Genomic DNA, 23,070 nt, shown 5'->3' with positions numbered 1-23,070 from the left:
TGGGGACAGTGCTGCCTATGCCTGTTGCACTGTGTGTAGCCACTAATCCTCCAGAAACTGTGGTACGTCCGGTGGATGGGTGCAAAGCCACTGCTGCTAAGCCATCTTTGGAACTGGACTTGTCTTTCTGCTCCTGAGCACTAGGATATTTCTTGGTCAAGCCCATTTGGCCTGGAAGGGTTTACTTCCCAGCTGAAGATCTCCTGGGGTAGCTTTGGTCCAGAGACAGAGACATCTTGCACTGCACACTGTGCTGTGCCTGAAGGACTTGGTGTGGTGAGTGAGCCCTGCTCTCTGTGGCCCAGTGAGCCTGCAAGCCAGAGAAATGGAGGTGCCACCATGACGTTTGTTAGTGCATCTGGGGTAGCAGTCCTCCAGGGAGAGAAGAACAGGATATCCTGCTAAAAGTTTTTTCATCCCTGATCTCCATTGATCTGTAATCGGCTTCTTTAGAACGAATTGTATTCCAGTCTTACTGTGAGCTGATATGGATCAGATTGCTGGATGGTTAAACCATGTTTAGCCATGAATTTTAAAAAAGTATAGCCTATCAGCTGAAAGTTACAAAATCTGCAGTGCGTCACTCCTTAATTTTGAGAAAATGAAAGCATACTGAAAGTATGTTTATTCTATTAAAAGGTTTCCAATGTGTTTATGTATTCAGCTTCTGTTGTCTAATATAGAAGATTTACTGTAGGCTGAAACTGAGCTGTCTGGCCTTTTCAGACTGATTCACCTCACTGTTTGTTTGAGCTTATTTGATTACAGCAGTTACTTTCCAGACACGTCTGGGTGAGGTTGGAGTGAAATGTAGGATCTTTTTGTGTTTTTATAAATTCCATAATAAAACAAAGATGAGTGGTTTCTAAATAACAGAGAGAACAGTTAAATAAGAACAGTTTCTTAATGTAATAGTAACAAAGACTGTAAGTGGAAAATGTAGCATTTACAATAAACAGTGTAATGTTTAATTCTTTATAATGTAGTATTAAATATTTTTTTTTCCCCTTTTTCAAGTCATCGTCGCTTTGTATGGCTGGTGTTCACGCAGGCGTTGTGTCAAATACTCTGGGTGGCCAAATTAACGTGGTAATCAGCAAAGGCATTCCCTACTATGAAGGCTCCCTGGCTAACAATGTCACCTCAAAAGTGTAAGTGTACTTCCTATGTTCTGCTTGTCTTTAGCACCTTAGATCTTGGTAGTGTCTCATCACAGGATTAATTCAGCTAGGGGAGCTACGTGTTCTGTGGACAGGTTCTCTTCTGTAAGGTACTCACAATGCTCTTTTGCCATAGAATGATTGTTTTGCCAGATATATTTAACCTCTAGACCATAAAAGTTAATTTTCCAAATTCTGCAAAGAGGTTTTTTCTTCCAAAATGCATGGCTTGACCATAAATTCCTAATGGTCTGTGGAAAAATAATAGTTTAATGTTAACTTTTTAGTGGCAGGGAGAAGAGTGTAACTTGTCATTTTACCTCATGAGTCCCAGGAATGAAAGCAATCAGAGGGGATTCTTGCTATTATGATTAGCTTAATTTAAAAGGGAAGCATTAAAATTAAGTCTTCCATTTCGCTGGGCAGGTGTTGGTTTGAAAGCCGTGAAGTCAGTATCTCTAGACTAGATGTCAGTTGAAAAGGTGTTTTTACTGAAAGCACTGTGTCGAGGGTTAAGATTGCGGGGTGACAATAAAACCCTGGCAGATGTATTGTTAGCCCCCTCTGCCCCCCACACTCCCCCCTCCCTCTCCCCCTTTTTCACTAAGGAGAGGCGATTGGAAGGAAAAGAAGCACAGAGTGAAGAGAGTTGGAAAAAATTAAAGATGTTTTACTAATGCTACTAATAAGAATAGAGAAAATAATACAAAATATACAAGACCAATCTTGAAAGTCTCAGCAACTGCAGAGCCGGCACCCAAAGTCCTGGATTAGACTCTGCAGCCAACCGGAGCTGGATTCAGTCTGTCACTAGGCCACAGTTCGCAGGGATGACTAGCAAGGTCCTCTCCTAAGGTCGGCCATAAGCAGCAGGGAAAAGGGAAAAGCAACACGAGATCCTCGTGATCTCCCACTTATATATGAAGTATTCACGTGAATGGAATGTTATACCCAGTTGGTCAGTTTCTTGGTCTCTTTCTTCTCGTCGCCCCTCTCGCGAGATGTCCATCTGTGCTTATCATTAAGTTTGCATTCCATTGATAGGTTTACCAAAACATGTGTCTGGTGCTCCAGGAAAATGCAGTTAATATGAAGGCTTTAGCTGACAGACAAAATTCACTGAAAGAGAAACTTGTTTTTAACAAAACCAGGACACACTGTAACCTGGTGACAGGAAGTGTTACTTTATTTGTGAAGGGCTTGTTTAGGCATATGTGCAAAGGTTTCAGCAGCAAGCAGTCTGACATGAAAAAGAAATTGAAGACAGTTTGTTTCAGTTTTCCTCACTGGCTACCACAAACCCCATCTTTTGTTCTCTGCAGGGGACCATTATCTACAAGTCTCTTCACATTTAAGACGAGTGGTAAGCATTGTCACATGTATTACATGTTCATACTTTCATACAGATTTTGTGAGTAAAAATAAGTGTGCAGGTATTTTATTACTTTTTGTTCTAAATAGTGAGGCTTTTTTTTTTTTTACTTCATTCCTCAGTAATGTATATTTTTGAATTGTTTTACTGTCATCATTTTGATGATTAATTATCACTGTGTTTATAGAAACAGTGATGTGTAAAGTAAGCATTGCCTTATCTGCAGAAAGAGATTCTTTCAGGTTGTATTCCTCTATTATAGTCTGGGTTTAAGTGACTCATCTCCCATACTTGAAACATATTGCTGAAGCAGAGTTGGGCACTTAAGAGTTCTCTTCATTTGTAGCAACTGTGCATTGTAGGTTCTTTCCATGTTTACTCGTTGCACTTTCCTTGTTGCCTGCTAAGAAAGCCAGCAGAAATCCCAAAATGATTCCTCAGCTTTCTCTACCCCATTTTGCTGTTGTTCTCCCATATGCTTGCAACTGAATGCTATGTGATAGATTACTTGTCTCCTCCTCTGGAAGGGCATTTCTTGGGCCTCTGTGTGTCAGTTGTGTTCCTTCTTGGCTGCCATGTCTTGTTTCGTAAATGTATATCAAGTTGCTGATTGGTATGTTCACCCTTTTTAGGGCTTTATTTCTTTACGTGTTTTTACCTTCTGTCAAGTCCTGGTTTTCATTAAATTAGCTCTAGTTTTCTAAATGGAAGCTAGCTTTTCTGTAAGTCACCTTAAATGCCATCTTTGAAGTATTGTGAAGACGGTGGTCTTTCCTTAGTCTCTTTAACTGTTTGACAACAACAATGAAGAACAAAACAAACAAACCAAAATAAAAACAACAGCAAAAAAACCCAAAACAAACAACAACAAAAAAATCAAACAAAAAAACCCCTAACAGCATTAGGTCTGTTTTCCATAAGGATAAAGTTAAAAACACCAACAAAAAAGGGGAAATTATACACATTCTCCTCAAAAGGAAACAAGTCCTTTGCCTGATATATAAAGAAAGGTGATAGCTGAGTGGGGAAATAAAGGCAGGAATTTGAGGGGCAGGAGTGTTTTGAGATGGAAATGTATACAAACAAACAAAAGTTTGAATCTTATATGCATTATATTTTATAATAATTTTGCAGATGTCTGGGAGATAGAGCTGGAAGAAGGAATTGCATGTCTGATGACCTGGAGAATATTAAACACAGTGATTGAGGCAGGGTTTGTTGTCTTTTAAAATTTGATCTGATAGTGTATATGAAAATAATTAAATGGGCTGGATATATGAAGAGATGAGGCTAAATGCTCATCTAAACTATCTGTATTTCAGTGATACATTTGAGAAATTACTGAATGAGCTAGAGATAAGATGCAGGTCTAGATTAAAATGTATGCAGTTTGGTGGCCTAGGAGTTATTGGGAAGAAAAAGAGGACTCTCTAGTGTGCTCAAATGAGGTTTATCAGGCTGTGGTGAAGTTACTAGAGTGGTTCTTCCATAGTAGGTGGAACCATGACTCGGTACAAAATTGAGGAGTGTGTTATTAACGCTAGAGGTGTGGTCAGTGCAGAAGAAGATGAAACTGTACAGTAAGACTTGCCTGACTTTGAGACTTGAGTAATAGAAATTATTGAAGAATTACAGAGTAAAAAGTATAATGTTGGGTACATAGAAAGGGAGGCATTTCTCCTTCAAACTGGCAGCATGGTAGATGGAAGTGGCAGATGAGGGAAAGGATCTGGTTAGTGAAGTGCTGATGTGATCCTGTGCTGTAGCGGGTGAGGTGTCTTCAGTAGAGACAACAAACTATTAATGCCATTGCACAGAACATTGGCAAAGCCTTTTCCGGGATGCAGTTGCATGGGGGCTCTGCCACCTGTGCCTCCCTTGAGGGATGAGCGCCCAACCCTGGTGCAGAGGAGGGCTGCAGGGGACCTGCCGGGAGAGGGGGAGCTCACAGCAGAAGGGAGGCCAGGCTGGGTTGTTCAGGCTGGCTGGATGAAGGCAAAGGTTGCTTTCTGCTGATACGTCTGGGGAATATGGGTGTGAGAGGAGAAAACTGTTGGCACTACAGAACAAGACTTTAACAAAGAGCAGGTGGATATCAACTAGCCACAAAGAAATTTAGTCAGGAATATCGGAGATGTTTTTTAAGGCATCAGCAGAATGTGACATGGAAAGAAACTTTTACTAAGAATGGTGACAAAAAAACGCAGCTCATTTCAACAATGTGTTTGAGCTCAAGGCCAGGGTTATGAAATGGCTTCCTACATTTTTTGGTTTATTGTTTAACATTTTGATACTGAGGTGGGTTTGAAAAGCAATAAGCTATATAGACACAGAAAAGGAATGAGTGATTAGTGCATGAACCACACATACTGTTAAACCATGACAACTCTCCCAAAGCTTCTCTGCTAGTGCTCTGCGAGAGTGGTGATTGGAGAATATCCACATTACTGTTGAGCAGGCATAAGTCATGTAACAGTCAAGACCACAAGTTTGGTTCCAGCATCACTTTTAGAAAACTAAAGATGGTGTGTTCCATCGGTAGCGTTGTTATGGAGTAAATTCAGATGACAGATTAATGTTTGCATGTAAAGTCTTAAACTCCAAGCAAGTAAAATCATTTTGCAACCTGAATTTTCATTTTTGAATCCTCAGGTTGCTATGGGACACTGGGGATGGAATCTGGGGTAATCCCTGATTCTCAGATCACGGCATCATCTATTCTTGAGTGGTCTGACCAAACAGGACAGGTGAACATTTGGAAACCTGAAAATGCCAGACTAAAAAGGGTTGGTCCTCCTTGGGCTGCTTTTATCAGTGATGAACATCAGTGGTTGCAGATTGACTTGAATAAAGAGAAGAGAATAACAGGTAAGTGAATCTGATGTGACTTTTAAGCAGCATTCAAAAAGTGTGGTTGCTGACATATTTTTTTCCAGTGCTTGGTCTTAAATAAAGTCCAGGTGACCTTTAATTACCATTACAGCAAAATTAGTTCCATGTCCTAGCTAATATACTCAGGAGCCTGGAGTTAGAGTTGACCAGGTGGAGTCTCATGCTAATAAACACATCTTCCATCAGCATTTTTTGAAGTTTCTGTGGTTTTATTGGATCCCTGATGGTTTCCTTTTTCTGCCAATAGTCTCCTTGGAGGTGGAAATCCATCTCCAGCCAGTTCAGTTTGCTGGTACCACTGATGCTGGTGTACTGAGTTAGGTTGCTAGGTTTTCACTTCTGCCCATCATGGCCTTAGTAAATCCAACAGTGGAGATAGGAGCAGTTGCAGTGCAATGTGAGATAAGCAGCAGACTGAGGAAACCAGCTGGCAGCCTCCCCTTCAGCTCCTTGCCCAAAGTGGAACCTGGGCTGAGTTTGGGATGGTGGACTCCTCAGCAGTTCTGCTTACCTTCAGTAAACAGACCAAACAGTGCCAGCTGATGCAGACAGAGTCTGGGTTAGGCACTGCTCCTTGGCAGAGATTGTGATTGACTGTCCATCATGATTTTAGTAGCTGTGTTTATCTGGAGAGAGACAGCTGGAGGGGCTGGTTCCCAATCTGCTCTGTATGGTTTGCTTCATATTTTGGAAGTTGGGCAAGTGAAATTATGGTTACCTGATCCTGTTGTTCACCATGTAGCCCACGCTGCCTAATGAAACACTGAGGCATTTGCATTTTGGGCTTATCCTCATAGGTAGTGTAAGTAATGGCAGTGCAGCTATTGTATCTTCTGTGCAAATGTTAGTGTTCTCTATTTTGGTTTAATTGCTCAGAGGTGATTTGCTGTTGTTAATGGGCATGTTTGCAATCCAACTTAAAAAAATCAAGCGGCTTTAGGTAGAGTACTTTTCAGAGTCCCAGGCTTTAAGACTATTGTGAAACATCCTCCTTTGATCAGTTTTTGTTTGTCTCTTTCTCAAGTGCATGAGTTGGTTTCTGTAAACTCAGCTGCACACCTGCTATGAGCACCTTGGCTTCCTGTCATTAAGCAACTCCGGTTTAGCAGCAGCCTTTGTTATTACCTCCCTGGGGACCATTAGGATTTTACATTACTCCCCTAATTCCTGTGCTAATAAGCTTTCACAAAACAGCTTCCCTGTGTGAGTTGTTCTGCAGTGCTGAAGTGCCAGCTTTAGGAAGCCATAGTCCTTGCAATGACGCTTTTGGTTGGCAGTACAAAAGCAGAGAAAAGTGGTGCCGTCTTGGCAAATGAACAGGTGGTTTCCAACAAGAAACGGTGGGGAAGTGCTTAGCAAGGTTATATTATGAGAATTAAAATATAAAAGTAAATAAAATTATTATTAAGTTTCAGGCACTGTAGAAGTTTCAGACTCTAGCACCTTGGATAATAAATAAAATGTAACTGGACCAGTGGAGATTCCAGCTATGTAACTCTGGAATCAAAAGCTGATCTATTAATTCTTACGAACTGGTACCACGTTTTGTCTAACTGGGCACCTTCCTTTTCACAGGTATTATAACTACTGGATCAACCTTAGCAGAGCACTATTATTATGTCTCAGCCTACAGAATTTTATACAGTGATGATGCACAGAAATGGACAGTGTACAGAGAACCTGGCATGGATAAAGATAAGGTAAAAATACCACACACTGCCTATGGATCTTCTGTGGAGATCTTGCAGTTGTGAATATGACTAAGTCTGATATGGTGAGGAAACATTAAATAACTTTCCTGTTTAGTGTAATTTTGAATCAGAAACAGCGTCTGTGCAGAAGAAAATATGAAAATATGCAAATAGGTAAGGATTTGAGAGGTTCTGAAATTCAGAGATTATTTTTATTGCTATTTGAGGGTGAGACTATTCTATACAAGAAACTTCTGTTGCCAGTGGTAGGCTGGTTGGTAGTGTCCCTTTAAAAATAATCAGATTTATTTTGAAATAGGTTGTTTCAAAATTAAGGTTTACATTCTCATCCTCTTGCAGTTACAGAATAAATGTTAGGGATTTATAATTGTCGATGTTTTATAATGTTTCTGTCAGTCTTTTTGACTAAATAGTGCTAAGTTTCTTTCTTATACAATCGAAGAGCCCTTGCAGAGGGGAGTTTTCTTAAAAGATGAAACATGTTCAGATTGCAAATGCTTTGCCACACAGAAAAATTGTCTAATGTTAGTGGCAAGATAATGTTGTTTTCCCTGTGTTTATGGTTTTGCAATATATAATAGACAGGCAAAATGAGAAGATTAATGTTCCACCTGGTATTCCCAGTGTTTTGGATCAGCTTTTCTTAAACAAATGAGAAGACTGTTGGTAGCCTAACTGCAACTGGAATTTCCATCCTGAATTTCTTGGATGTAATATACCTTCCATGGGCCTGTGGTATTACATACATGTAATAGTAATTAGTAACCTAATAACTTTTTAGAAACGGCTATTAGGAACGGTAACTGTTTAGCTGTACATGGCTTTCTTCTGTTTGCTGTAGGTTAAGAATGTTTCATGGTAGCATGTAACATTCTGTTGAGGTTGTTGAACACTGAGTGTAATCACAATATGAAACTTTGTTGAAAGGGGACTTTACTGTCAGGATGGTCCATCTTCTTGAACCTACATGTGAGCTAAGTATTCAAGAAAACAAATGCAGTATCTTTTGCTAGTTTTTGAGTGCCCTCTTCTGGCAATAAAGTAAAATCTCAGCTAGTGAGCCACCCAGATTTAAGCTTCATGTTTAATTATTTTCCTAGAAAAACTTTGAACCTGTTACCTGATAATTTGCGCACATTCTTTTTCTTGCAAATTCATGAAGTGAAACAAATTGTGGAGCTTGAAATTACAGGTAACAGATCTTTTATTTCACTCTTTGCATCATTAGGTGCAATGCATGAAGACCCATAGATACTCAGGAAGTGGCAGGTGTAGTTAGGTGACACAAAAAAAAGGTTCAGTATGGTTGATCACTTAGGCTTCAAAAAAATTGCAGTTTCTTTTTCCTTTGTCTGACATGTCTCATTTGATGCAGCTTTGCTTTTGGATGCACATGCACACAGGCTTCTCCCTTTGAGCCTTACACAATTGCACACCAGACAAACAAGGTTTTTTTGAAAGATGGTCCAAATTCCTAACATTGTTCAAGAGACTATAAGCTTTTCCAAGGCTTTCCTGTAGCTTCTGGAGATCTCTCAGTACTTGAGAAAAGCTTTTCTTAAAGTTTTTATGCATGAAAAAAAGAATAAAATGTTTGAATTGGGGAAAAATGACAGATCAAAAGTGCAGTGTTGGAAAAGTTTTATTTGATAGCACACAGGCAAACTCAAAGAGTTTGATAATAAATGGAATGTGAAAGTGATCTCTCATCAAGAAACTTGCACTGTATTGAGCTCAGAGGCAATTTTTTTGTGAAAAAAAAAAATAGATGAACGAAAAATACTGAGCTGCAGGTAAAGTTAAATTACTGTCTTAATACTTGACATCAAAAGCTTGACTAAGAAAAGCCTGGAGTCGAGAACTACTTTACTGTTAATCTTTCTTGAAGATAACAGTCAGCGTTAATGATTCTTTTTGCTGTTGCTGTTAACATGCTCAGCCTCAGAAACCTGAGGTGAAAGTAACTTTTGGTGCTGGGCATCTGTTTTTGTAATCTGTGATTTCAGCTTTTGTTGCCGGGGTAGCCAGATGCAGCCAGCACCTTCGTTTAGTAGTGGGCACTGGTGTGTGGCACAGCGCAGCAAGAATACAGTACAGCAGTGCAGGCTGAGCACATCCTCTCAGAGTCTCCTCTGTATGTTGCTTCTCATTTGCATCTTGACCAAAACAAATAATTATCTGGTGAGATCTGTAGCCACAGACAATTCTTATGCATAATAGTAATGGGGCTTGTGTGTCTTCTCAGAGTGGAGACATGTTATGTACATCAGGGAGGCCAGGCCAGAGTCCCTTAAAAGTCCCTGGGGCTGTTTGGGGGGCTTAGGAGACTTTTGAATGGATAGTTTCCTGAAATAATTGTTTTCTTTCAAACCTATAGGGATATTCTAGTCATTTTGTTACAAAACCTTAAGCACAGGAGTGCAATACAACAGATGAAGGTTGAAACACCAGATATCTGTGTTGATCAGGAGTGTGCCAAAACTTTGACTGCTCCATTTTATGCAGACACATCAGCTCTGTTACACAGTGCGACGTTTGTCCTTATGAAGGGCAAGGTGCTTTATTGTTTACCAAGTGGTGTGAGTGAGCAGAAAACTATCTATAATATTAATTTTTCAGGTCTGTGCAGGCAAGCGCCACAATTTTGTTCTGCATTATGTCGGCTGTGATTTGCAAAATCTGTGTCAGTGCTTTAAACATGTTACTCATTGACTGTCCATTCTATGGTGACGTGTTGCAGTAGCACCCACGAGCAGAGCCAGAGCCCAACTGCTGTGCACTGACCTGGGGAGACGCTTCCCTTCCTGCACAAAGACACAATACCAAACCAGCCCTCCCAAAGAAGACAATGGGCTCGTGCACTAGGTCTAGTTTTTGTGTTGTTTCAAGCAGCTCAGTGCAAAACCTGTAGCTGACTGTCAGTTTGTCAGTGTGCTGACACTGCATCCCTACAGTGACTGTCTGCCTACTGGTTTTAAATTTCAACCAAACCCGTTCTGTATTGTCAAATTCTGATGAGTTCTTTGCTTGCAAGGACCAGCAGTGAAGGACCAGCTTTAGCTCATCCTTTACACAAAGTCTGTGCCCTTCTCTTCCAGAACTGCACAGCTCTCTACGAGATTCTGGAGAGAGCTCTCGTGTTCTGAGCTTGAATCCTTTAATTTTGCTTACGGTTCAGCCCTTGTAGACAGCAGCCACTAGAGGACAGTGTCAGCCCTTTTTTTACCGTGTCTCAATGATTTCTAATCATTCAATCTGTTCACGGGACAGACTTAAACTATTCAGCTGTGTGAAGGCACCAATTAATTCCTGTTTTCACGTTGCCACAACTGCTTGCTATATATATTTGAAGAGTAAGTCCAAAATATCAAAAAGAACTGAGTTATAATTATTTTCAGTGCCATAAATATTAAGATGTCTTTAGCAGCTGGCATTGCCTGGGAACATCAGGAAAATATTACATGGTACCTTTATTGTGAAGTAAGTAGTTGTGCGCATATACATACACATGCACCTTTATTTTATTTAGTTATTTCATAGGGCTGAGTGAGTGGAGATGTGCAGGCAACAGCACCAGTCTGGGCTGAATTTTCAGGATTCCGCACCACTTATTTTTCTTAAATGAAACAGCAAAATTGGTTGTGGTTACTTAGTTGCTATTGCATTTGTATAACATAAATGTTTGTCTGTCTTTTTCCCCCCCTAGATATTTCAAGGGAACACTGAATTGTACCAGGAAGTTCGCAATAATTTCATTCCACCTATTATCGCACGTTTTTTTAGGATTAACCCCTTAAAATGGCACCAGAAAATTGCAATGAAAGTAGAATTGCTGGGATGTCAGTTCAGTTTAGGTAAGGCAACTGAAAACCTTTCAACTGTACAAGTCAAGCAATGCAATAATTTGCCAAAGATTACATTGTGGGTGTATCTTCAATGAGAATAAAGTACTTCTTAGCTGCATAATCATTCTGTAACTGATACTTCAGAATTTCTTCCAAAGTTATTGTGCTTAACCTGGAAGATACATAGTTTAGGCATAAACAAGGCAATTTAGAAAACAAGTCTTTCAAAAGAAACCAGTTGCTTGCTTTCCATGTTATTGAGTCATGGGTCTTTTTTTTCCTCATTATATAACACAAACAAAATAGAGCAAACTGTTCCAGCTGTTTTCTCTCAAAAAGGAAACATGGAAAACTAGCACTTCAAAAACTTTTTTTAATAAATTCTTTTCTTCTAAAGGCCGTGCTCCTAAAATCACCATGCCACCACCACCACTGAACAAGAATGACAAGAATGAGGACTTCAGTGATGACTTCATTCATTCGGTGAAGACTTCACTGGAGACAGATAAAACAACTTTCACACCTGAAATAAAAAACACCACAGTGACTCCAAGTGTAACTAAAGGTATCTACAGTTAAGCAGTAGAATTGTTTGGGAACTCCTTACAGTACTTTGGCATATTTTGATAATTTCTTAGGACAAGGCACTTATGATGTAGCTAATCTTTTATGTGCCAGTCATGTTGGTGTGAAATTTGAAAGGCATCAGCTGGCATCATCCCCTTGTTTATCAAATAAAAGTGTCAGAAAAAGGAGTGAGGTGACTGCAGATGCAGGCACTGGTTTGGATGGTAGGGGACAGGGCAGTCTCATCTGACAGGCAGACCCAGGCTGACAGTGGTTAACTGTTAAGGTACTGTGGTATTTACTTCTTCCAGGAGGTTCAAACTTAAGTGGTTGCGTGTTCCTGGGCTCTTTGGGTTTAGCTGGGTAATAATAAAATACACCATTTCAACAGAAATCATCTTACTTGTATTAAAACAAATTTGTTGATTTTGATGAAAAGCCTTGCAGAAATACCAGCTGTGCATACATGTAGAAGAGGGAGATGTTAACTGACGTTTATTCACAGTCAGTGCATCCAGCAGGGTAGTGCAGCTGGGGAAATGGGTGTGAGAGACACTATACCTGAAAACTATGTGCTTTACCCAAGTAGCTTTCAAATTAAAAACCGATTTATGAGAAGTTCGTTTGTTTGACACCACTTAATTTAATGGCTTTCAGATGTGGCCCTGGCGGCAGTTCTGGTTCCAGTGCTGGTGATGGTCTTCACTACTCTGATTCTTGTATTAGTTTGTGCCTGGCATTGGAGAAACCGGTAAATGAAGAGATTAATGAATATCCTTTAAATGAATGTTAGCCTGGTGTGTGGGAATGAAATGCTGCATGTATTGCTATGGGAACTACATGGTCCACACTGTGGGAGGATGTTTTTCCAGAATGGTATTCTTTGTGAGAAAATATTTACTTGAATAGTGAATACAGTGAAAATGGCTTTTTGTAAGTATTTTCATTAGAAGTGCTTTTACAGAAAACTGGTTTCTCCAGTAGCAGCAGACTGGTGATGGCAAGCCAGGCTACTGGTGCTTATACTTTAAATCTGCGGACCAGTTACAGCCAAGGTGACAGTTGCTGAGTGTTAATTAATGCATCTTCCAATAAGCAGACTAGCTAAAATACCTCCTTTTTTTCTTTTTCACAGCAAGAAAAAAACAGAGGGCACTTATGATCTACCTTACTGGGATCGTGCAGGTAACAAAACGGTTTTATGAGATCCCTTACTTGGCATTTTTGCTTTGATGCGTATTTCAGATTGCAGTTACACAGACAAGTCTCACAAACAGAAGCTTCTCTAGTGCTAACTGCTGAATTTCATGAGCACTGAATTTCTTTTCTGGACAGACTGAACTGCTTCATTCTACGTTTTGTTTTTTTTTTTTTAATAGAAAATACCTTGTTTCCTGTTAGAGCCTGTAGCCTCACATTTTTTTTAGTCAACAAAGTATAGTACCTCTTAATTATACAACATGAGGGCAAAAATAATTTATTATAGATGTCTTTATCCATATCTTTGGTGGGGGCTTTTTTGTCCTGGAAAAACCTGTGTATAAGGTTTGTCAAGTTTGGTCTTTCTTCATTGTCCCAGTAAGTGTGTGGGACTGTTTGTGGCTTCTTGGCATATTTTCCCTCTTACTGTCTTGTGCCTCATTAACTTGCGATCAGGCAATCCCACTGAGCAGTGCTTAGCAAGTGTCCTGAACATGCTTGTGCTAACAGCACACGGGGCTGCTGCAGCAGGTGGGTTTGTACCACTGGTATGACCATGCTTCACCTCTCTGGCCTCCTATGGAAAACATCCACATCTGTGTGTTCACTCACTGGCAAGTGCGCCTTGTCCTTTAGCCAAGAAACCTTATAATGACCTGAGTGGTGTTTGTTACATGGCTGTTTCTGATAGGTCGCTGCATTGTTGGCTTAGAGTATTAGACTCAAAATATCCTGTATTTCAGTGTCAATGATGGACATGCCAGATTTTTTTTCCTGTTTGCTTAGATGTTCAGTATGCAGGTCTGCTTTAAAAGGAAATCTGGCAAAATGCTGAATCAAAATAATGTTGCTACACTTCTCTGTGGAACCTCGGTCTGTCCCCTACCACAGGCTACCTCAGATTTTGTTAAACACCATCCATGGTTTTGAATCTCCTGTTTCTTGGGCTTTACCTACAGGATGGTCTCTTGCAGCTGGATTGAAATATGTTAATGGACAGCAAAACTAGAATGGCTCTGGCTACTGGGGGAAGGGTTGGGGGAACCTAACAAAACCAACCCCCTCCCTACCTTCTCTCAAGAAAACCTTTATGATCACAGTCACTCCTTGTCATTTCCACTGAAGTTATAATCTTCTTCATTCAGACTTTGGCAAATATTCACTGATCAGCAGTTAGCAACATGACATTAACAGCCAGAAAGTACATGAATTAAATGCACTGTTAGATTATAACTGAGATTGTCTAAAATTTTGTGTAAATATTTGACTTGCCAATTGGAATCATGGCTGACTTCTTAGTATTTTCAGTGTTGCATTTTAAGAGTTTATTAATGTGATGAGTAGCTCCAGCACTGCTGCTAATGGACATTCAGGGATAGATTCGCTGCGCTGCAGCAGTTCTGCAGGTGTTTGAAGAGGGGGAGCATTCAGGCAGGTTGATTGGCTGACAGTAATTTTTTCACCTCTGAATCTTCAGTCTGCTAGAACATATTAAAATGTCTTGTAACCTTAGGGTCATGCAAATATTGGTAACTGCACTGTTTACTTGCTACTACAAAGAACAAGCTGTGGTGTAAAAATATGTAATAGTTTAAAACAAAGTATATATGCAGTCTTGGGTTTGTTTGTTTTTTGTTTTTAAATCCATATGAAGGATGGTGGAAAGGAATGAAGCAGTTTCTCCCAACCAAATCAGCAGAACATGAAGAAACTCCCGTGCGCTACAGCAGCAGTGAAATTAGTCACCTAAGACCAAGAGAAGTCCCAACAATGTTGCAAACAGAATCTGCAGGTACATTTTACTGTGTTTTGTGGACTATATATAGAATCATAGAATTATTTCAGTTGGAAGAGACCCTCAGGATCATCGAGTCCAACCATAACCTAACCTAATTCTAGCACTAAACCATGTCCCTAAGAACCTGGTCTAAATGTCTTTTAAACACCTCCAGGGATGGTGACTCCACCACTAACCTGGGCAGCCTGTTCCAGTGCCTGACAACCCCTTCCATGAAGATTTTTTTTCCTAATATCCAATCTAAACCTTCCCTGGTGCAACTTGAGGCCATTTCCTCTCATCCTATCACTTGCTACCTGGGAGAAGAGACCAACACCCTCCATGCTACAACCTCCTCTCAGGTAGTTGCAGACAGCGATAAGGTCTCCCCTCAGCCTCCTTTTCTCTGGGCTAAACAGCCCCAGTTCCCTCAGCTGCTCCTCATCAGACTTGTGCTCCAGACCCCTCACCAGCTTCATTGCCCTTCTCTGAACTCTCTCCAGCACCTCAATGTCTTTCTTATGATGAGGGGCCCAAAACTGAATACAGGATTCATGGTGTGGCCTCACCAGTGCTGAGTATAGTGGCATGATTATGTCTCTAAGTCCTGCTGGCCACACTATTCCTGATACGAGCCAGGATGCTGTTGGCCTTTTTGGCCACCTGGGCACACTGCTGGCTCATGTTCAGCTGCTGTCAATCAACATCCCCAGATCCCGCTCTGCCAGGCAGCTTTCCAGCCACTCTTCCCCCAGCCTGTAGCGTTGCCTGGGGTTGTTGTGACCCAAATGCAGAACCCGGCACTTGGCCTTGTTGAACTTTATACAACTGGCCCCAGCCCAATGATCCAGCCAGTCCAGGTACCTCTGTATGGCCATCCTACCCTCCAGCAGATCAACATATACATATATATATGAAATGCCAAAAAATATCAGGATTTTGGCTACATTTAATTATTTCCTGTTTGGTTTGGGAACAGAGGAGAAATTAATAGTTCTGTTGGCAAGTGCATTTCTTACAAAATAAGCTTTTTCAGATCTGTTCTCAGTGTATCATAAAAGCATGTATTAATTGACTTGATGTGCTGTGGATGGAATAAGTTTAAACCTGAGAAATCAGGATGTTGTAGCTATCCCAATGCCTTTAACTATTGGGGGAAGTTATTTCTTTCATAGCAATTTGGCACTGGAAGACAGATCGATCACTGGTCTGATTTAGGATAATAATTTCTATGACACTACTGAGAGATTGTATTGAATGTGATGCCACTGTAAACATTGTAAACATTGTGGTTTGTTTTTGTTTTGTTTGGGTTTTTTTTGTTTTGCTGGGGCACACAGAGTATGCTCAGCCACTGGTAGGGGGAATTGTCGGCACGCTTCATCAGAGATCAACCTTTAAACCAGAGGAAGGGACAGAAGCAAGTTATGCTGATTTGGACCCATACAATTCACCCATACAAGAAGTTTACCATGCTTATGCTGAACCACTACCTATAACCGGACCAGAATATGCAACTCCAATCATCATGGACATGTCCAGCCATCCCAGCACACCGCTTGGCGTTCCTTCCATTTCCACCTTCAAAGCTGCAGGGAATCAAGCTCCTCCACTGGTGGGAACTTACAATAAACTCTTATCTAGGACAGACAGCGCGTCATCAGCACAGGCGCTGTATGATACACCAAAGGGGCAACCGGGGCCAGGCACTGCCGACGAATTGGTGTACCAGGTACCACAGAGCGTGGCCCACTCCACTGGGAGTAAGGATGAACTAAGCTCCTAAGTAAGGCAGAATGATGGCTTGTTTTTTAAAAGCCAGTTCCATAAAACTGACTGTTTTCATTTTTAATTGCATTGTTTTGATATTCTTAGTCTTAAATACGATGTTGAACCAAAAGACGTGGTACTGGAGGTCCAGGAAACCAGTACTTCTGCCTTTCCTTAAGCTGTATATATAATTACAGCATGTTTCCTGCAAAACCATGGATGTTTTTATTACTGCTGTACAATTGTCTGCCAGACATGAGAGAAGAACTCTTTGAGCTTACCTTCAGTAATTCATAGATGTGAATGATTAGTTGGAAGAAACAGTTTAAAGTACGAATGCCAATAATTTCTTGCTAATGGTACTATTTCTGAGGGAAAACAACCAACCAAACCAAACGTCCTGACTTTCTAAGATCTAAGCACTGTAGCTTCTAAAATTCATTTTACTTTGTAAAAGGCCTGCACAACTTTGGACTTTAAAAATTACTACCAGGACTGATGGCAAAAATTCCGTTAACTTCATGGCATGAAGTAGTTTTGATTCCAAATTATGTTATTTCAGCTTTTGTTCACAGGATTAGGCCTCAACAGCTTTGTGTTCCTCAGAAGTTACCCAACACTTTTGTTAGCCTTCCAGAACTAGAATTTGCTGTCTGTCCAATCTGTTTTCTGCCTCATTTCCTCAGGCCACTCAGTCTTGCTCCTTCTTAGGGATCCAGGGGGCACAGACTAAGTCATACAAGCACACTACATGGCAACTGCTTTTACATTTTTCCCTACTAAGTGAAGGCTACTCTGAATAGCACCTGCCTCAAATTCAGACTTCCCTGATGGTCGAAGTGTTTGAGGTGACTGAGTTCAGAAAGGTTCTCCCTCTTCCCCTGCCCTGCCCCTCTCCTGAGTATCTCTTGATGTGTGTTAAGATGTGAGCATATACTATGGTATGTATATACTTTTGTGAGTGCTTAAGGAAGCACACAAATATTCTAATGGTGCACAGTTTGTGTTATACATGCATTTAGCACATATGGTACGTTTTAGCACAACTGAAAAACTTTAGCCTTGGGGCTTATGATTGTATGTATTAGAAGTATAAAAGATTCCAAAACCTTTGCAAGAAAACCAGTACTGTTCCAAAGAGTGCCCATTACAGAAGTGTTTAATGGAATTGTATCCTTTGCATGTCCCAGTGTCAGTCTCAATTTGAGATAACATTGACTAGTTTTAGCTAGGTAATCACAAAATGAGAACAATTTGGATGTCATAGTTGCCATTTTTTATCTTGTTAGAAACAAAGCACAGCTTTTTAACCTAAGTAGTAGAAAAAAATCCACAATTAAAAATGTTTTATTTTTATTGTAACAGCACTGGTGGGAGGATGCTGAATTAATTTATACATAGGAAACCCCCTGCCTACACATTAGCCCAGTTTTATGGACTTCAGTGGTTACTGTTTGTTTCTGTGATGCAACTCACATCAGCCTCGTTTATTGCCCAGGGTCCTTAAACTAGGTGGAGAACACCCAAATTGAAACTAAAATACTGTTCAGGAGGGCTGCCACCAGTATGGTAACTTACCACTTGAAAATTTGATTCCACAGGGGCTCTATAAACTCGGTAATCCAGAATTACTTTGTGGCCTGTTCAACATCCAGAATATGTTATTACATAGTCTGTGCTGCCTTAAAGCCCAAGTCTACATATTTTTGATCACTTATTCTCAGTCATTGAGTTTTTTTCTTTTTAAGAATTGGGTGTCTAAGCCTAAATGTGAATGTAAGTAAGGGTGGTATACAAGACCCATTTATGAAAAATAAATTCCTGCCTAGAGTTGTATTTTTGCTGTTATTGCAACTTTTTCTGCTTGTTAAAGCTAGTCTACAATCTTTGTAGTTTTGCTTAAACTGATGTTTTCTTTCCCATCAGCAGCAAATATGACTTTGAAATTATCTGAGCTTATTTTATTTGAAAGGAGTGGGGAGTTGTTTCCACCAAGATGTGACATACTTATTCCAGCAAGAAACCTCTGCATTCTCAAACAGATTAGGGTATGCTATGACCTGTTCAACACTGATGCCCAAATGAAAGTTGCATGATGCATTTAAGATCAGCATTCTCCTGTGCACAGTACAAGCAGAGGTACATTTAATGGGTCTCTCTTACATGTGATAACATATGGATATAAAATGTATTTCAGTCTTGTTTGACTTGAGTATTCTCCCAGAATGTATGTTCTTACCTCAGCATGTATTGTAGTTGCTCAGTATTTGTATATGTTGCTAGAACTTAGACTGTATAAATAGTGAGGGATTTTTATATGTATTAAAAAGTATTTTAAATAAATTGTACATACGTATAGCTCGGCATGTTTGCATTTAACACCTTATAAATAACCCTTGTATTTCCAGTCTATAAATGAGTTAGATATGAGTTAACCCCTTTTGCAGTATGGTATGCCCTGCCTCCAAGACTGACATTGTTTTGTGGCAGTTGGTGTATGCAGCAATCACCCACAGAGGATGGGTTGGCTCCTGCCCCATCTCACCAAGCCTGAGAAGTAGTGAACTGACATCTACTAGTGCTCCCCTTGTGGCTGGAGTCTGCTGTGGGGGCAGGTGCTACTGATGGGAGGCAGCTTCCCTGGAGTTACCTGCTGCTGCCAGAATGCTGGCTCTGGAGTCCTGTGTGACAAGAGGCTACAGCACAGCAGAGGCAGCTGCCCTCTGTTAGCATAATGAGAAAGTCAGGCCCTGGTCCAGTGTAACCCATTGCTTAGAGACAATCTCCCACCAATCAGCACACCACCTCTGTACTGGTAGAGGGGCTGCTAGTTATTCTTCAATTAGACCATGGCTCTTTGCCAATTACTGAGAAAAAGCTGCTTTTGCTTTCAAAGCTTTCTCCTTCTTTATCTTAATTTAGCACTGCAGTTCCTAAAATAAGGAAATCATAATTACTCTTCTTTTGCAAGTAGGTTAAAATAGGATCCTAAATGGTTTAGTCCTGTGCTTGTCAAACTGCAGCATCCTTGTAACATTACAAGCAGACTTGTCTTCAGAAAATGAACCCCTGCTTTAGTTGACCAGTGTTCTAGGGGGACTATTCTCAAGTGGGACATGCACCTGTGTGAGGCACAATACTTGCCCTTTCTTTATCTGTTGCTGCATCTTGTTAAACACACATTCTGCATTTAATGCAACTTGCCTGAAATACTGTTACTTCAGCTTGGGCTGTCACAGCTTCATGTTGAAGGTTTTCCACATCTTGGATGATTTGGGGGGAACAACACACCAAACAAAAAACCTTGAAGCAAAAACATACCTCGATTTCTGAAAGCTCTCCAGGAGCCAAAACCACCCTACTTTTACACACCATAGTAGTGCCTATAAAAAGTCTTTTTTAACTACTTTCCCACAAATGCCAAGGAGAAATGGCTAAAAGACCCGGGGAAGCTAATAAGCCAAGTATTCTGTTCACTACACAAATAGCACAATATTTCTAAGAGGAAAAGTTCCTGAAAAACTTTCTATGTAAATGAATGAAATTTGTCTTTCATCCATAAGTGTTCAACATTTGCACTGTTTTATACGGATGAAAATTGAACACACTTTTTATGCTTGCATTCAACTTTCTTCTCCTCCTGTACTGGGACTTTGCAGATGTCTTTTTGCAAGCTGAAAGAAACTCCTGTAATTCTACTGGACACTTCTTAGATGTCTCGTAGCATTAAAAATTCACTAAAATGCACTTACTTCAAATGAGTGATGCTGACCTGTGAGGAGCCACGCACTGAGGAATTGTTACTGTACATGCTATTCCAGTGAAAGCTTTGGAAGTTGTCTGGTCAAATTTTTCTTTAGGTAAGTAAGTCTTAAAACAATTATTGCTAAGGTAATCAAATACATCATGGTTCAACTTGAAGAGATACACAGCTATCACTTCTGAGAAACCACATGATTGGTGACCAAATTCTGATCTAAAAAAACACAGATAAAACTTGAAACTGGTGTCAGTTTTCAGCACTCCCAGAAGTTTATACCAACAGCTGCTGTTGCCTTGCAAAAGAAATGCTATCTTTTTTGTACATATAATGACAGTACTGACATGAAATTGGAACAAAGAGCCCTACCTACATTCACACTGGCAGAAGCCTAAAAGAGCTTCTGAGTGTACTTCTGTCTGCATACTGAACTTATCTAGGGTGACTAGACAAACAACTCTGGTCAAATTATAATAGAATCACAGTCTACCTAAACCCAAAGTTGTTAAATAGTTTTGTGACCCTTTTAGATATTTTTTGCCTTTTTACAGGGCTTTAAGCAGCACAGAGTCCAAAACATGTGGCATGCAATGGAAGGGGAAAGTGGAACTCTACAGGTCAGGTTTCACACTAACACAATGCTACAATACATTATAATAGAAAGTAATATAAGACTTTAAAATTATTTATGGACTAAGTGCCTGCAGTTCACTTGCCTTGCTCCTGAACATGCTGCAGCTTCACAAGATCCTAGGTCTCCAAAACCAGCTTTTGGAGACAATGGGCTGAGTGCCAGAATGCATTCTGCTCAGGAAGGCTCCTTCATATTAGCCTAGTCTTATACATGAGTCTTTCTGAAACACAGGCAAAAAGAGCTGACTTTTATTAGTTTAAAAAAAAAAAAAAGCCATGCTTTATGTATCAAACGTAAAATACATATCTAAAACAGCTGATAAAAATGCATTGACTAAAATATTCCCTCAGAAAACCATGAAACAGGTCTATCCAAGTCATTCTATAGGTTTACTTTAGAACTACTTGAAAGTAGATTCAAAGCCATGTTCTACATTGCACTGCTGTACCTTCAGTAATTGTGTGAAAATTTTTCTTTCTGCATCAAAAAACCCTTGTAACTGCAAAAAAATGCTTTAATTGTCACTTTAACTACCTCTGAAGTAGACCATACCACTAATATGTTTAAATGCTGTAATTATTATTAGGAGAAATTACCAAAAAGTAGGATTTGGTAATTAAGTTACACTAAAGCACTTATAAATAAATGGTCAGATTTTGGTTTGATATCTCACCTGGAAAGCAGGATGCCCAGCAGTATGACTGCTTGTTACTACTGTGGTTTATTGGTACTTCCACAGTTACTTGTGACTTTCTGTGCCTGCCCGGATCCTGCTGCAGACTCTCCAGGCACAGGGATCACACAAGCACTGAGGGGAGACCACTGCCTGGTCACAATCCAGCACCAAAACAGCCACTCAGCACCACCATACATGGACTCAGGGAATCACGTAAAATGTTTCCCTTGCTCCTACAAAAAGCCTCAGCAGTATTCAAAACCACCACCAATAAAGAGTTGTAGTTCTTGCACCGATAATTACATCATTTCACATTAAGGAAAAAAGCAACTTTCAGAATTTGCCTTATACTGCAAAATTACTTTCTTATTGTTTCTACAAGTCCTTGCATTTCTTTCTGTTGTACTAATAGAAGCACCATTGCCTGCTGTACAGAATATTAATACAGCAGGCATTAATTCCCCCTTATGGAGGGAGGAATGCATTTTTATTTATCTAAAGGGAGGAGTTATGCCAACTTTATTACTACCAAGATGCCTAGCACTTGCACAGGAGAGGAAAAATAATTTGCTAAAATACATCCCCATCTGAGAAGAGCTCAGCTTCCAGCACTGTGTTATTACTAGTCTAAAGGAGGTAAAATCATAGACATCATAGAATATATTGAGTTGGAAGGCACCCATAAGGATCATCGAGTCCAACTCCCTGGTCCTCACAGGACTACCTAAAACTAAACCATGTGACTAAAAGTGTTGTCCAGATGCTCCTTGAGCTCTGACAGGCTTGGTGCCCTGACCACTACCCTGGGGATTCCTTGCACAGAGGTGCCAATGCGCTGATTTAGCATGGCAGCTGTGGAAAATTCCACCCAGCATCAACCTTCTGTCTTTTGTCTGCTGGTGCAAGCTCTCCTCCAATATACCTAATAAGCTGGTGCACAATGGGAGGTTCATATGTGAGTTCTGTCTGCTGCTCTGCAGTGGAAAGCACTTATTTGAGTCTCCTTCACACAACCATCCACTTTTATTTTTTTTCTTAAAAAAAAAACAAAAAAAAGGGGGGGGGGGCATGAAGACAATGCTCTTTCAAGTTTGGCTGAAACTGGCCCATGGGTTTTGGCAAAGGATAGGGCACAGCAGATAGACCACACAGAATGCATCAACTCCTTCAAGAAAAGGATTTGAAAAAGCTTCATAATTAGTCAGGAATTTCCTTTGGTGCAAGCACAGCATAAAAGTGCAGCCTCTGTCAAGGCTTCTAACAAAACTGCTGAAGAAAGGAAAGCAGGTGGAGGCAGACAGGAGAAAAGTGGAGTGGAAGGTGTTTCTGTCACAACACATATACCATGTGTTCATTAAGTTTTGAAAAGCTGGTCACACTCTCTGACCAGTCAATGACTGCAAAATTTGCAGTCCTGTTTTCAGTGGAAGTTTATAGTATCAACTTAGATGGACTAGTTTAAAAGGTAAACCTTGTTTCAACAGTTAAATGACATTCCTCAGCTGCCAAAGTCATGAAAAGCTCTCTATTTTATATTTCATTGACTGAAGAGGCAAGAAAGAGTTTTTCGTAGCAATTATTAGCAACAAATTAGGAATGGCTACAAAGAAAACAGAGCAGAGGGAATTTTAAATGATGAGAACCTTTAACCTAGTAGTTTTTGTACTTTAAGATCAAAAGGCAGACAAGTTTCACACATACCTCT

At 40.2% G+C, this 23,070-nt stretch overlaps 1 protein-coding gene across 3 annotated transcripts in view; it reads left to right on the top strand.

Annotated features, from left to right (window-relative positions):
* DCBLD2 (discoidin, CUB and LCCL domain containing 2) overlaps positions 1 to 18,653 on the top strand; it is a 47,729-nt gene extending 29,076 nt beyond the window's left edge. For 2 of the 3 annotated variants that reach the window (XM_005506681.3, XM_065062397.1), the window contains 10 exons: positions 1,018 to 1,151; positions 2,483 to 2,523; positions 5,185 to 5,400; positions 7,000 to 7,124; positions 10,843 to 10,990; positions 11,379 to 11,546; positions 12,206 to 12,299; positions 12,684 to 12,733; positions 14,403 to 14,540; positions 15,866 to 18,653. In XM_005506681.3, the coding sequence (XP_005506738.2) occupies positions 1,018 to 1,151; positions 2,483 to 2,523; positions 5,185 to 5,400; positions 7,000 to 7,124; positions 10,843 to 10,990; positions 11,379 to 11,546; positions 12,206 to 12,299; positions 12,684 to 12,733; positions 14,403 to 14,540; positions 15,866 to 16,311 (1,560 nt within the window). In that variant the 3' untranslated portion in view covers positions 16,312 to 18,653. The remainder of the gene's footprint in view (positions 1 to 1,017; positions 1,152 to 2,482; positions 2,524 to 5,184; positions 5,401 to 6,999; positions 7,125 to 10,842; positions 10,991 to 11,378; positions 11,547 to 12,205; positions 12,300 to 12,683; positions 12,734 to 14,402; positions 14,541 to 15,865) is intronic. The other variant, XM_065062391.1, reaches the window with a different exon arrangement.
* The last annotated feature ends 4,417 nt before the right edge of the window (positions 18,654 to 23,070 follow it).

The sequence above is a fragment of the Columba livia genome, chromosome 1, assembly GCF_036013475.1.
Source record: "Columba livia isolate bColLiv1 breed racing homer chromosome 1, bColLiv1.pat.W.v2, whole genome shotgun sequence".
Lineage (NCBI taxonomy): Eukaryota > Metazoa > Chordata > Aves > Columbiformes > Columbidae > Columba > Columba livia.
Note: the sequence above shows the minus strand (reverse complement) of the source record. Positions and strands in the feature narration are given on the sequence as shown.